The 12,652-nt window shown below is 49.4% G+C and overlaps 1 protein-coding gene and 1 pseudogene across 5 annotated transcripts in view; one reads left to right on the top strand and one right to left on the bottom strand.

The window, feature by feature from the left end:
* The window catches only part of LOC105484282 (CD209 antigen), a 36,868-nt gene that overhangs the window by 14,287 nt on the left and 9,929 nt on the right, over nucleotides 1-12,652 (top strand). Inside the window, exons 2-8 of one of the 5 annotated variants that reach the window (XM_011745791.3) lie at nucleotides 4,117-4,244; nucleotides 4,345-4,404; nucleotides 5,181-5,252; nucleotides 5,628-6,128; nucleotides 6,479-6,705; nucleotides 7,433-7,545; nucleotides 8,425-10,664. In XM_011745791.3, the coding sequence (XP_011744093.2) occupies nucleotides 4,199-4,244; nucleotides 4,345-4,404; nucleotides 5,181-5,252; nucleotides 5,628-6,128; nucleotides 6,479-6,705; nucleotides 7,433-7,545; nucleotides 8,425-8,626 (1,221 nt within the window). In that variant the 5' untranslated portion in view covers nucleotides 4,117-4,198 and the 3' untranslated portion in view covers nucleotides 8,627-10,664. 5 annotated transcript variants of the gene reach the window in all.
* Nucleotides 9,028-10,597, bottom strand: LOC139360489 (U2 small nuclear ribonucleoprotein auxiliary factor 35 kDa subunit-related protein 2 pseudogene; annotated as a pseudogene).

Below are 12,652 nucleotides of genomic sequence, written 5' to 3'. Positions count from 1 at the left end.
TTCTATGCTTTGAACAAATGTGTAATGATGTTGCAGTATCATACAGGGTAGTTCCCCTGCCTGCCCTAAAAATCCTCTGTGCTCCACCTACTCACAAATAGATTTTCAAAATTCTATTGAAGGATTGCCAAACAGATTTTAAAACAAATTTGATAAGTGGATTATCAGGAATATGATATAGAGGTTGCAACTAGGGAGAGTAACTTCTTCAGATCAGAGAATGGGGAGGAAGCCAGCTTTCTTTCTTTTCTCTCTTTTTTTTTTTTTTTTTTTGAGACCAAGTTTCCCTCTTGTCGCCCAGGCTAGAGTGCAATGGTGTGATCTCAGCTCACTGCAACCTCCTCCTCCCGGGCTCAAGCGATTCTCCTGCCTCAGCCGCCTGAGTAGCTGGGATTACAGGCACGTGATACCATGCCCAGCAAATTTTTGTATTTTTAGTAGAGACGGGATTTCACCACGTTGGCCAGGCTGGGCTCCAACTCCTGACCTCAGGTGATTTACCCGCCTCGGTCTCCCTAAGTGCTGGGATTACAGGCGTGAGCCACTGCGCCCGGCTGGGAGCCAGCTTTCATTATCACTGTAGAGACTGATGGGTTTTGGTTCTAGGTGCACACATGACTTATTCAAAAAGTAAAGTAAAACCTTTAAAGCAAGAGTCATGTAAAAATCATCTAAAAAAAGAAATTGCACAAGAATAGCTGAGAACATTTTGATGGAGAAGAACCATGACTGACAGGTATCAAAACATTCTATAAGTTTGGCTTGAGTTTCGCCAGGGACAAATCCTGTGACGAGAATTTTGATACAAGTTGTTTATCTGGGAGGGACTTCCAAGAAGTACCAGAAGACAAGGAGGAAAGTGAAGAGGGGCAGGTAGGAAAAGGAAGGAAGCCAATTTACAGGCATGGACGAGCTTATGACCCATGTAGGCAACTGGGACTCAGTTTCTCTGGGAGCCTCTGGGAGATGATGTAGAATGGGGGTCCCTGTCCCCTGGGCCACAAACCAGTACTGCTCCATGGCATCTTAGGAACGAGGCTGCACAGCACGAGGTGAATGGAGGGCGAGCGAGTGAAGCTTCATCTGTATTTACAGCCGCTCCCCATTGCTTGCATTACTGCCTGAGCGCTGCCTCCTGTTGGATCGGCAGTGGCATTAGATTCTCATAGGAGTGGGAACCCTATTGTGCACTGTGCATATGAGGGATCTAGGTTGCACACTGCTTATGAAAATCTAATGCCTGATGATCTGTCACTGTCTCTCATCACCCCCAGATGGGACCGTCTATTTGCAAGAAAACAAGCTCCGGGCTCCCACCGATTCTACATGATGGTGATCTGTATATTATTTCATTATATAATAGAAATAAAGTGTACAATAGGCTGGGCGTGGTGGCTCATGCCTGTAATCCCAGCACTTTGGGAGGCTGAGGTGGGCAGATCACGAGGTCAGGAGATCAAGACCATCCTGGCTAACAAGGTGAAACCCCGTCTCTACTAAAAAATACAAAAAAATTAGCTGAGCATGGCAGTGGGTGCCTGTAGTCCCAGCTACTTGGGAGGCTGAGGCGGGAGAATGGCATAAACTCAGGAGATGGAGCTTGCAGTGAGCTGAGATCGCACCACTGCACCCCAGCCTGGACAGAGTGAGACTCTGTTGCAAAAAAAAAAAAAAAAAAAAAAAAAAAAAAGGATATTTCCTTTTACTCTTAGTTGACTAAGACTTTTAAAAATGTAAATCATGAGTCACTGTTGAGGTTTTTTAATTTGATCTATTGCGATACTTATGTAGGTTTTTTACTTTAAATTATTTATTTGGTTTATTATTATTATTATTATTATTATTATTATTTGAGATGGAGTCTCACTCTGTAGCCCAAATTGGAGTGCAATGGCACAACCTTGGCTCACCACAACCTCTGCCTCCTAGGTTCAAGCGATTCTACTGCCTCAGCCTCCCAAGTGGCTGGGATTACAGGTATTAGCCACCATGCCTGGCTAATTCTGTATTTTTAGTAGAGATGGGGTTTCTCCATGTTGGTCAGGCTGGTCTCGAACTCCTGACCTCAGGTGCCCGCCTTGGCCTCCCAAAGTGCTGGGATTACAGGTGTGAGCCACCGTTTTCTTGTTTGTTTGTTTGTTTGTTTGTTTTTGAGATAGAATCTCACTCTGTCGCCCAGGCTGGAGTGCAGTGTTGCAGTCTCAGCTCACTGCAACCTCAGCCTCCCAGGTTCAAGCAATTCTTCCGCCTCAGCCCCCCGAGTACCTGGGACTACAGACATGTGCCACATCTGGCTAATTTTTTGTATTTTTAATAGAGATGGAGTTTCACCATGTAGCCAGGAGGGTCTCGAACTCCTGACCTTGTGATCCGCCCACCTCAGCCTCCCAAAGTGCTAGGATTACAGGCATGAGTCACCGCACCTGGCCTTAGACAGAGATTTTTTATGTAATGGTACTGCTCCCTGTGAAGCAGGGCTAACTCATAGGCAGTGCACCCAGAGTCAACAACATACAAGCTCTTGGCAACTGTAGTTATACTCATGTCAACTCACTTTCAGTTATATGTCAGTTAAGGGGTGGGTCAATGCAAATTGAGGGGCAGTTTCTTTAGAAGTTTCTAGGAAAAGGGTGGCAACATCCAGGTTGTTTCCGTGGAAAGAGGTGGTAACTTCTGGGTCGTTGCCATGGCATTGGTAAATAGTCAGGGCACTGGTGGCAGCATCTTATACCCACGAGCAATGAGGCAGCCAGGGATTGCTTTTGTTGCCATCTGCTGGTTCCTGCTGGTTTCTTCACATCCTCTCATCTGGACCAGATCCTGTGTGGGTCTGCAGGGTTGTGGCCAAAAAACAAGTTCTACCAGTTTCCTACCTCATTACCATGTGAAATGTTACCATTAGGAGAAACTGGGTTCACACTGGGGATCCCGAGGTTAGAAATTTACATATGGGAAATCTCTTTCCTACATTTGCAACTTCGCTATAAACCCAAAATTATTCTAAAATTAAAACATTTTAAGAATACAAAGTAAAGATCAGGTCAAAACCACTATTTGATTATGATACATATAGGTATTTTCCATCTTTACATTGAGGTTTAACACATATGTGGTAGATGCACATCTCTATGATCAAAATATAGAACATTTCCAGCATACAGAAACTCCATTGTCAATCTCCACTGGTTCCTTCCTGATAATTCCCATTCTGAGTCTCCTTCAAAGGTTAGTTCTGCCTGTTCTCGAAATTCACATAAAATCAAATCTTTCAGTGTGTACTCACTCTGTCTTGGTCCTTTTCCTGTTTTGTGAGATTTATCTATGTTATTAAATGTATCAGTACTTAGCTTTTTCATTGCTGTATAGTATTCCAATCTCTAAATATGCCATTATATTTTTTATCATTCACCTGCTGGTGGGCAGAGGGTTTATTCCAATTTCAGATCTTTCTAAATAAAGCTGCTATGGATCTTTTCTTTCCTCTTTGATACTGTTTCACTCTTTGGTTACAGCATGCACTGTGGAGTGAGACTGTCTGGGTTCAAGTCTCAACCCCACCATTTACCAGCTATGTGACCTTGGGCCGGTCAGCTAACCTTGCAGTGCCTCCTCAGTTTCCCCATCTGTATAATGGAGGTCATATGATCTACTGAAGGGTAGGAACATTAAATGAATGAGTTTATAAAGCTGTTGGAAAAGTACCTGACTATCCTAGGCATTAAATAAACAAGCAATTATGATTCTGCCCCAACTCCCAAAGTCAGCAAGAATTCCCAAAAATGAGGACAGCAGCAGCTCAAGGCAGGAAAGCCAGGAGGTCACAAGGGACAGTGCTTCCAGGAACTGGGGGTGCTACCTGCCCACCCTTGCTCTAGGTGGAGGGGGTGTAACACAGTAGCTTTCTCTTACAATTTATCAGATTTCATTAAAAGCATCTCACTGCTCAGCCATCCATGAGTGGACCAGTCCTTCTCCCTGTCAACCCCAAACCATCACCCACCCCCTCCCTGAAATTCTTGAAAGATCCGGCCCATCTCATGCTCTGATCCCTTCCACTAGCCTTTTGGGTGACAGATACCTACCCAACTTCCTGTTTCTCTTCCTGTGGGAGTCTAGATTTAGGAAGTAAAGATCACAGGATGGGAAACAAAAGCTCCAGCCCCCAGGAGTTCTGGACACTGCGGGAGAGTGGGGTGACATGAGTGACTCCAAGGAACCAAGACTGCAGCAGCTGGACCTCCTGGGTGAGGCTGGGTTGGGACGCTGGGATTCTGGGAAGGGAGAAGGGATGGCCAGCCCTGGCCTCAGCCTGCCCAGGCTCTGAGTTCACGTCTATCCATTCAGAGGAGGAACAGCTGGGAGGCGTTGGATTCCGACAGACTCGAGGCTACAAGAGCTTAGCAGGTAGAGAGGAGTTAGCAGCTTGGGAGGAGAGAAGAGAGACTCCTGGACTCCTGGGTCCTAAGGAGCTGGACGCTGGGGCCTGGACTCTTGGGTCCTGGGGATGTGGGGCTGGGGGCCCGGACTCCTGGGAACTGGGGAGGTTGAGTTTGGGGCCTGAATTCCTGGTTCCTGGGAAGGTGGAGGCTGGGGCCAAGACTCCGGGGTTCTGGGGAGATAGAAGTTGAAGCCTGGGTTCCTGGGTCCTGGGGAGGTAGGGTCACGGGCCTAGACTCCTGGGTTCTGGAGAGGTGGGGGCCTGGGCCTGGACTCCTGGATCATGGGGAGGTGGGGACTTGGGCCTGGGTTCCTGGGACCTGGGGATGTATGGGCTGGGACCCAGATTCTTGGGTCTTGGGGAGGCAGGAGCAGGTACCTGGGTTACTGGGACCTGGGGAGGGGAAGGCTGGGTCCTGGGTTCCTGGGTCCTCGGGAGGTGGGGGCTAAGAGCCTGGGTTCCAGGGACCTGGGGATATAGAGGCTGGGGCCTGGATTCCTGGGTCCTGGGGAGGTAGAACCAGGTACCTGGTTCCTGGGACCTGGGGAGGAGTAGGCTGGGAATATGGGGTTTCTGGGTCCTGGGGAGGTGCGAGCTAGGGCCTGGATTCCCAGGTGTTGGAGTGGAGGGGGCTGGGGCTGGGGTTCCTGAGTCCTGGGGTGCTGAGAGATTCAGGCCAGGTTCCCCCTGGGCCAGGCTCAGGTGGGGACACTGGCAGGCTGACGCATGGATCCTCTCTCAGGGTGTCTTGGCCATGGCCCCCTGGTCCTGCAACTCCTCTCCTTCACGCTCTTGGCTGGGCTCCTTGTCCAAGGTCAGACGCAGGTTCTGAGGGTCTGGGGTCCCCAGGCCTAGCTTTTGGCTGTGGACACAGCCTGGGGCAGCCAGGTCTGGGAGGGAGGTGGGGTTGAGAGTCAAGGTGTTGTCCCTGGGGGTTTGTAGGGGCCTCTCCCACAGCTCCTCCCCACTCTAGGGCAGGAGAGGAGGGGGAGGAGGAGGAGGAGGAGGGGAAAAACCTGGCTCTCCTTGGCCTTCTGTGCTGCCTTCTCCGGGTGTCAGTTTTCCTCATCTTCAAAGGCGATTAACGGAAACCTTGGCTCTCACAAATGATGTCCCCGTGGGGCTCAGTTCAGGGCTTGGCACACAGTAGGTGTTTAATAATTGCAGTTCCTTTTCTTTCTTGACCCAGTGTCCAAAGTCCCTAGCTCCCTAAGTCAGGGACAATCCAAACAAGATGCGATCTACCAGAATCTGACCCAGCTTAAAGTTGCAGTCAGTGAGCTCTCAGAGAAATCCAAGCAGCAGGAGATCTACCAGGAGCTGACCCAGCTCAAGGCTGCAGTGGGTGAGCTTCCAGAGAAATCCAAGCAGCAGGAGATCTACCAGGAGCTGACCCGGCTCAAGGCTGCAGTGGGTGAGCTTCCAGAGAAATCCAAGCTGCAGGAGATCTACCAGGAGCTGACCCGGCTGAAGGCTGCAGTGGGTGAGCTTCCAGAGAAATCTAAGCAGCAGGAGATCTACCAGGAGCTATCCCGGCTGAAGGCTGCAGTGGGTGATCTCCCAGAGAAATCCAAGCAGCAGGAGATCTACCAAGAGCTGACCCAGCTGAAGGCTGCAGTCGATGGGTTGCCAGACAGGTCCAAGCAACAGGAGATCTACCAGGAGCTGATCCAGCTGAAGGCTGCAGTGGGTGAGTTCCTGGAACCAGGGCTCCTTGGGCCTGAGATGGTCATTGTGTGGTGTGAGTTTGCTTGTCACTGACCCTGCCTGAGCCACAGTTTCTTCATCTGTGAAATGAGAACACAGGGTAACTGTGATAATGGCACTCGGTGTTTACAGTGGGCCGGGTACACAGTAGGCACTGAATTAAGCCAGTCTCCTGCCTTCTGTTCTAAGTTCTAAAGCCCCGACTTCTCCTAGTCTGGAGGAGATGGGGCCAGGACTCCTAGGTTCTCATGGGAATTGGGGAGGGTCTCGGGAAGTGGGGAGGGGAATGGTCTACCCAGCGTGGACAGTGAAGGAAGGGCTCCGACTCTCAAGACCTTGAAGGCTGGACAGATACAGGAATATGGACAACCTCATCTGAGCCCAGCCCTGACCGGCCTCCCCCAACAGAACGCCTGTGCCACCCCTGTCCCTGGGAGTGGACATTCTTCCAAGGAAACTGTTATTTCATGTCTAACTCCCAGCGGAACTGGCACGACTCCATCACCGCCTGCCAGGAGGTGGGGGCCCAGCTCGTCGTAATCAAAAGTGCTGAGGAGCAGGTACACCTGGTGGGGGTCCCCATCCTGGCCTGGGGCATGGCTTCTGGCCAACAGGGGAGGAGATGCTGAAAGATGATTTTGCAGAAGAGGGGTTTTGTTCCACTTGGAAAGATGGGAAGAGAAGGATATGAATGAGGGAGTCCCAAGTACCCTTAGAGCAGATACAAACCAAGTCTGAACATGTGTGAAAGCTCTGGGGAAAATGTAAACTATAAGTAACCCCCAGTGGCATGCCACAAGTGGTTAACAACCAGCTCTCTGGGGGAGGAAGTCCTGATGCGTTCTGTTTGCCAATTTCCCTGGTGTAAATATTCCCATGGCGGCTGATTTCAAGCTGTCGATGTGATGTCACTCAGTGCAGAGCTGAAAGGAGATGTGCATGACCAGCAATTAGGAAATGGATGTGGCTCCAATACATTAAGCCCAGTTATGAGTAAATGTGTGCAGACGTGCACAGAATATATAAAATGGATAAACACGCAGTGTTAGCAAGAGTGTGTGAGGAGAGTGTGAGGAGAGGCCAGCTGTGCATGGATGTGTGCACATCAGGGCACATGTGCTGTGGGATACACATGTAAGAGGGACTCAGACACGAGGGGACTTAGGACCCAGTGTACTGGAAGGCTGAAGGTTAGCCTACAAGCAGAACTTCTTGCCAAGAGATGGGGAGACAGAGCCTGGAAAATGGGAAGCAGAGCTCCCTCCTGACTCCTCCTCTACCCTCCAGAACTTCCTACAGCTGCAGTCTTCCAGAAGTAACCGCTTCACCTGGATGGGACTTTCAGACCTAAATCACGAAGGCACATGGCAATGGGTGGATGGCTCACCTCTGTTGCCCAGGTAGACCTCAGAAGGGGCATTCCATCCGCTAGGGCTGGGGCTCTGCAACTCTGACTTGAACTTTCCCTGGGGATCCCTCCCCAACTCCCTGACACTCTAGACCCAAGAATCTGGGGGTTTTACTGACTTGAGGAAGGCGGTCTTCTTACCCACCTCCAGACAGCATGGCAGGTGCCTAAAATTCCGCCAGCAGAGCTGCAGGAGGAGCTTACCCCGTGGGTGGGTGTGTTCAAATATAGTGTAGTAATAGGAAATCTGAGGTCTAGTAAGGCCACCAGCTCAGGAGACACCTACCATTGTGAGTAGCTTCTCATATACATAGATCCCTAGAGAGAGGACACAACACAGCTGGGGGCCACCTGGGGAAGCACCAGGGTCTGCTATGAGGCAGAGTGGTGGGGAGGGGTGACTGTGGGCCAGAGTGTTTATTATGGTTTGTATGGAAAGGAAAGGTCAAGGCCAGGTGAACAGGCTTAGGATTGGGAAGTATGAAGCATTTGTGGGCTCTGGGGCACAGGGGCTGCCCCTAGCTGTCTACCATCTGGCCTTGGGTTGATTAGCACAGGATAGCGGCTTGGAGTACAAGAGCCCAGTAAGGCAGGTGGCTGGGGGTGTGGACTCCAGATTGGTTGGTTTGTATTTGAAAATCACACCCTCAATAGGTGGAGTCCACCCAAGGACAGGTTTTGAGAAGAGAGGCAGGAGCCCAAGGCACCGTGAGTCAGGCATATTATCAGGTATGCAGAGGGATTCATGTCCAGCACAAACACGCAGGGCAGATGTTAAAGCACCAAGACGACAGAAGGTAGAAACACAGCTCATGTAGCCGGGGCGGGGGGAGTGGGGGACAGAGGCTCACATTCTGCATGCGCTTTGCAGCTTCAAGCAGTATTGGAACAAAGGAGAGCCCAACAATGTTGGGGAGGAAGACTGTGCGGAATTTAGTGGCAATGGCTGGAACGATGACAAATGCAATCTTGCCAAATTCTGGATCTGCAAAAAGTCAGCGGCCTCCTGCTCCGGGGATGAAGAACGGTTGCTCTCCCCAGCCCCTACCACCCCAAACCCCCCTCCCGAGTAGCAGAACTTCACCCACTTTTAAGCTACAATTCCTTCTCTCCATCCTGCGACCTTCACAAAATCTCTGGGACTGTTCTCTGTCAGATTCTTTCTCCTTTAGAAGGCTGGGTCCACATTCTGTCCTTCTTGTCATGCCTCCAAGTTCCCCTGGTATAGAGCTTGTTTTTCTGGCCCATCTTTGGAGCTTTATGAGTGAGCTGGTGTGGGATGCTTTTGGGGGGGTGGACTTGTGTTCCAAGAATCCACTCTCTCTTCCTTTCCGAGATCAGAATATTTGGGTTGCCATGTGTAGCTTCTATGTCCCCTGCGGCGTTATCTCATATATGCAAACCTACAATCTGTTCAACTTCCACCTACCACTTCCTGCACCCCTTTGACTGGGGACTTACTGGTTGCAAGAGCTCATTTTGCAGGCTGGAAGTACCAGGGAATTAATTCCCCCAGTCTACCAATGGCACCCAGAGAGGCATGGAGGCTCCACACAACCGCTTCCACCTCCCACATCTTCCTTTGTCTTATACATGACTTCCAGTTGGCTGTTTCGAAGTTGTATTCTTTATGTTATTATTATTATTATTATTTTTCGAGATAGAGTTTCGCTCTTGTTGCTCAGGCTGGAGTGCCATGGCGCGATCTTGGCTCACCGCAACCTCCGCCTCCCGGGTTCAAGTGATTCTCCTGCCTCAGCCTCCTGAGTAGCTGGGATTACAGTCATGTGCCACCAGGCCCGGCTAATTTTTTGTATTTTTAGTAGAGATGGCGTTTCTCCATGTTGGTCAGGCTGGTCTCCAACTCCCGACCTCAGGAGATCTGCCCGCCTCGGCCTCCCAAAGTGCTGGGATTACAGGTGTGCACTACCGCGCCTGGCCTATTATTTTTTGTAAGAATAAAACAGGTTTATTTGGATTTGGGAATCTGAATAGTTCTGTCTCTGCTACCTGATCTCCTCCTGCCATGAATTCAGGACCTAGAGAACTTTGGCTCCAGCTGTGAGGGCTCCTGCAGTTCTGGCTCTGGCTGCACCGGCCCCTGCTGCGGTCACTATTTCTTCCTCTACTTGGTGAACTGTGCCTCTCCCGGGTGCGGTGTGCACGCCCAGCTAATTTTTGTATTTTTGGTAGAGACGGGTTTTCAACATGTTGGCCAGGATGGTCTCTATCTCTTGACCTCGTGATCCACCCGCCTCAGTCTCCCAAAGTGTTGGGATTACAGGCCTGAACCACCGTGCCCGGCCTCTCCCCACGTTCTTGAACTCGGGCAGCACATTCTCCTAGAAATCTAGGAACTGTTGGTAGGTTTCTTCCTTGCTGTACTCCAGGCTTGCGTCGGGGTCATAGTCATCCCTCCTGCATTGCTCCATTCCAAACGCTGCAAACATGTTCTTAATAAGAAGGGTAGGACTGGATGTTGGGAAATTATGTTTACGTGAACATCTATCTCCAAATCTGCAAGCTCCTGTTTTACTGTAGAAGAAACAATTAGCTGGATCCTTCTCCATGACTCTGAAATCCAAGGCGGGGTTCCGGGTTTTGCCCTGTGGCGCCATTTTCCAACTCATTTTCAGCCTGATCCAGCATCTTCTGGACAGCTTCCTGTTTTTCTTTCTTCTCCTCTCGTTTCTGTTCCTCCTCTTCTCTCTCTTTCCTCTGCTGTTCTTCCCATTGTTCCTTTAACTTTCGCTCTTGTTCTTGCCGTTTTCGAGCCGCCTCTTCCTTTTCCTTCTTTATTCTGAATTCTTCCTGTGCCTTCTGCTCGGCAATCACTCCTCATGTAATCTTTGCCTCTCTCTTCCCCATAGCTTTTCTAGTTGTTGTTTTTCAATAGAAGTGTCCTCCTCCTTCTGTGAGAGTCCTGAGTCCCTCAGTGGAGCAAGTTCCTGCCGGCGTTTCTTTCGTTTCTCCTTCTTCAGGGCAGCCCTGTACTTTCTGTGGCTTGGTTTCTCTGGAAATGTCATCTTCTCGGGCGCAGCCATCTTGCCGGCACTGCCCCGCCCCTCTAGTTGTATCCTTTATAATAAACTGGTAAACATTGTAACCGCAGATCCAGCCCAATCTGGTTCAACTTTGTGTAATAAAATGGCGAGTTGTTTTTCAGTTGCCTTGGACCCCCAGGTTGCAAGTTACGTACCCTGGGCATGCCCAGATGAACCAAGTGTGCAGATCCAGGCGGAACCTAAGTGCTCAGATGGAGGAACAGGGACTGAGTTAAGAAGTGAACACCACGTGGCATGATCTGTGATCCAATCAGATTGAGCCCTGGCATCACTCCAGGGCATGATCCAATCAGATCAAGCCTCCTGAATCCCCTCATTACAAGATCCAATCACATCATGCCTCACTACCCTCTGTGTATAAAATCTGCCCCAGCCCCCAGCTTGGAGAGACAGATTTGGGCCAGATTCATGTCCGCTTGCTTGGCTGCCTTGGAATAAATTTTTCTCTCTACAAAACCCCAGTGCTTCAGTATTTGATTTTCCACTGTGAGCCAGGGAACTGACCCAATTTAGTTCAGCAACAGCATAAGCAAAATGTTTTCCTAAGTTCTCTAAATAATTCTAGGAAATTACTGAACTTAAGATAGGCTTATCGGAAGCCCCAGTTTTTTGCCAGCCTGGCATAAGTGTGGGTAGACAGTGCAAAGGCACTGTCTTTGCACCTGGCATCTGAAGCGGGGTCAGTCTTTTGGGATCTAGTCCTTTAACTTGTGGAATGTGGTACTAATTCCAGGAAGCTAGTGTTAGAATTAGAGAATTTTTTTCATCACTTCCCTTCTACTGATGTTGATCCCAAAGACGCTCCTTCATAAACAGCTTGTAAGTTAAATTCCATCTTGCTTAGAGTTGACCTTCAACAGGCAGAGGAACTGTGAGGCTTGTTCTGTGTCGTCTCCCAGAGGCTCCCAGGGGAATTGGGCCCAGTTGCCCTTTTCAGCTCATTGGTGCCTTTGTATTGGGTTCTTTCCTTTCCCTACCTGCTTCTCTTTATTCTCCCCGTTCCCTGCTGGTGCTTCTTGGAATCTCCTCCCAGATAAGCTACTTATATCCAAATCCTTGTCTCAAGCTCTGCACTGGGGGAAACCCAAGCCAAGCTTATAATATATTTTGATAACTACCAGGCATGGCTCTTTTTGTGTGTGAGACAAGGTCTTGCTCTGTCACCCAGGCTGAAGTGCTGAGGTGCAATCATGACCTACTGCAGCCTTGACCTCATGGGCTCCAGTGATCCTCCCACCTCAGCCTCCTGAGTAGCTGGGACCACACTTGTACATCACCACATCTAGCTACTTTAAAAAAACTTTTTGTAGAGATAGGGTCTCACTGTGTTGCCCATGCTGTTCTTGAGCTCCCAGGCTCAACTCATCCTCCTGCCTCAGCCTCCCAAAGTGCTGAGTTTACAGGCATGAGCCACTAGGGCCTGCCTGGTCGTGGCTCTTCTCTATCAAAATGTTCTCAGGTATTCTTGTGCAATTTTTGGATGATTTTTGAAACTACTCTGGCTTTAAAGGTTTTCATTTACTTGTGGAATAAGTCACGTGTGCACACAGAACCAAAACGTATCAATCTCTACAGTGAAAACTAAAGCTCATTCCGTCCCCATCTTCCCATTCTCAAGAGGTTACTGTCCCCACTTGTAGCTTTGCTATTTATTCCCAAGTAAAGAATATAACCTCTTTATTATATTCCAAATAATGAGCTTGTCAGGTTTGTTTTAAAACCTGTTTGGAAATCCTTCAATAGAATTTTGAAAATCTATCTGTCGAGTAGGTGGAGCCCAAAGGTTTTTTATTTATTTTTTTTATTTTTTGAGACAGAGTCTCACTCTGTTGCCCAGGCTGGAGGGCAGTGGTGCAATCTCAGCTCCCTGCAGCCTCTGCCTCCCGGGTTCAAGCAGTTCTCCTGCCTCAGCCTCTTGAGTAGCTGGGATTACAGGCACCCACCACCATGCTCGGCAATTTTTTTGTATTTTTTGTAGAGACGGGGTTTCACCACGTTTGCCAGGCTGGCCTCGAACTCCTGACTTCAGGTGAT

The sequence above is a fragment of the Macaca nemestrina genome, chromosome 20, assembly GCF_043159975.1.
Source record: "Macaca nemestrina isolate mMacNem1 chromosome 20, mMacNem.hap1, whole genome shotgun sequence".
Taxonomy (NCBI): Eukaryota; Metazoa; Chordata; class Mammalia; order Primates; family Cercopithecidae; genus Macaca; species Macaca nemestrina.
Note: the sequence above shows the minus strand (reverse complement) of the source record. Positions and strands in the feature narration are given on the sequence as shown.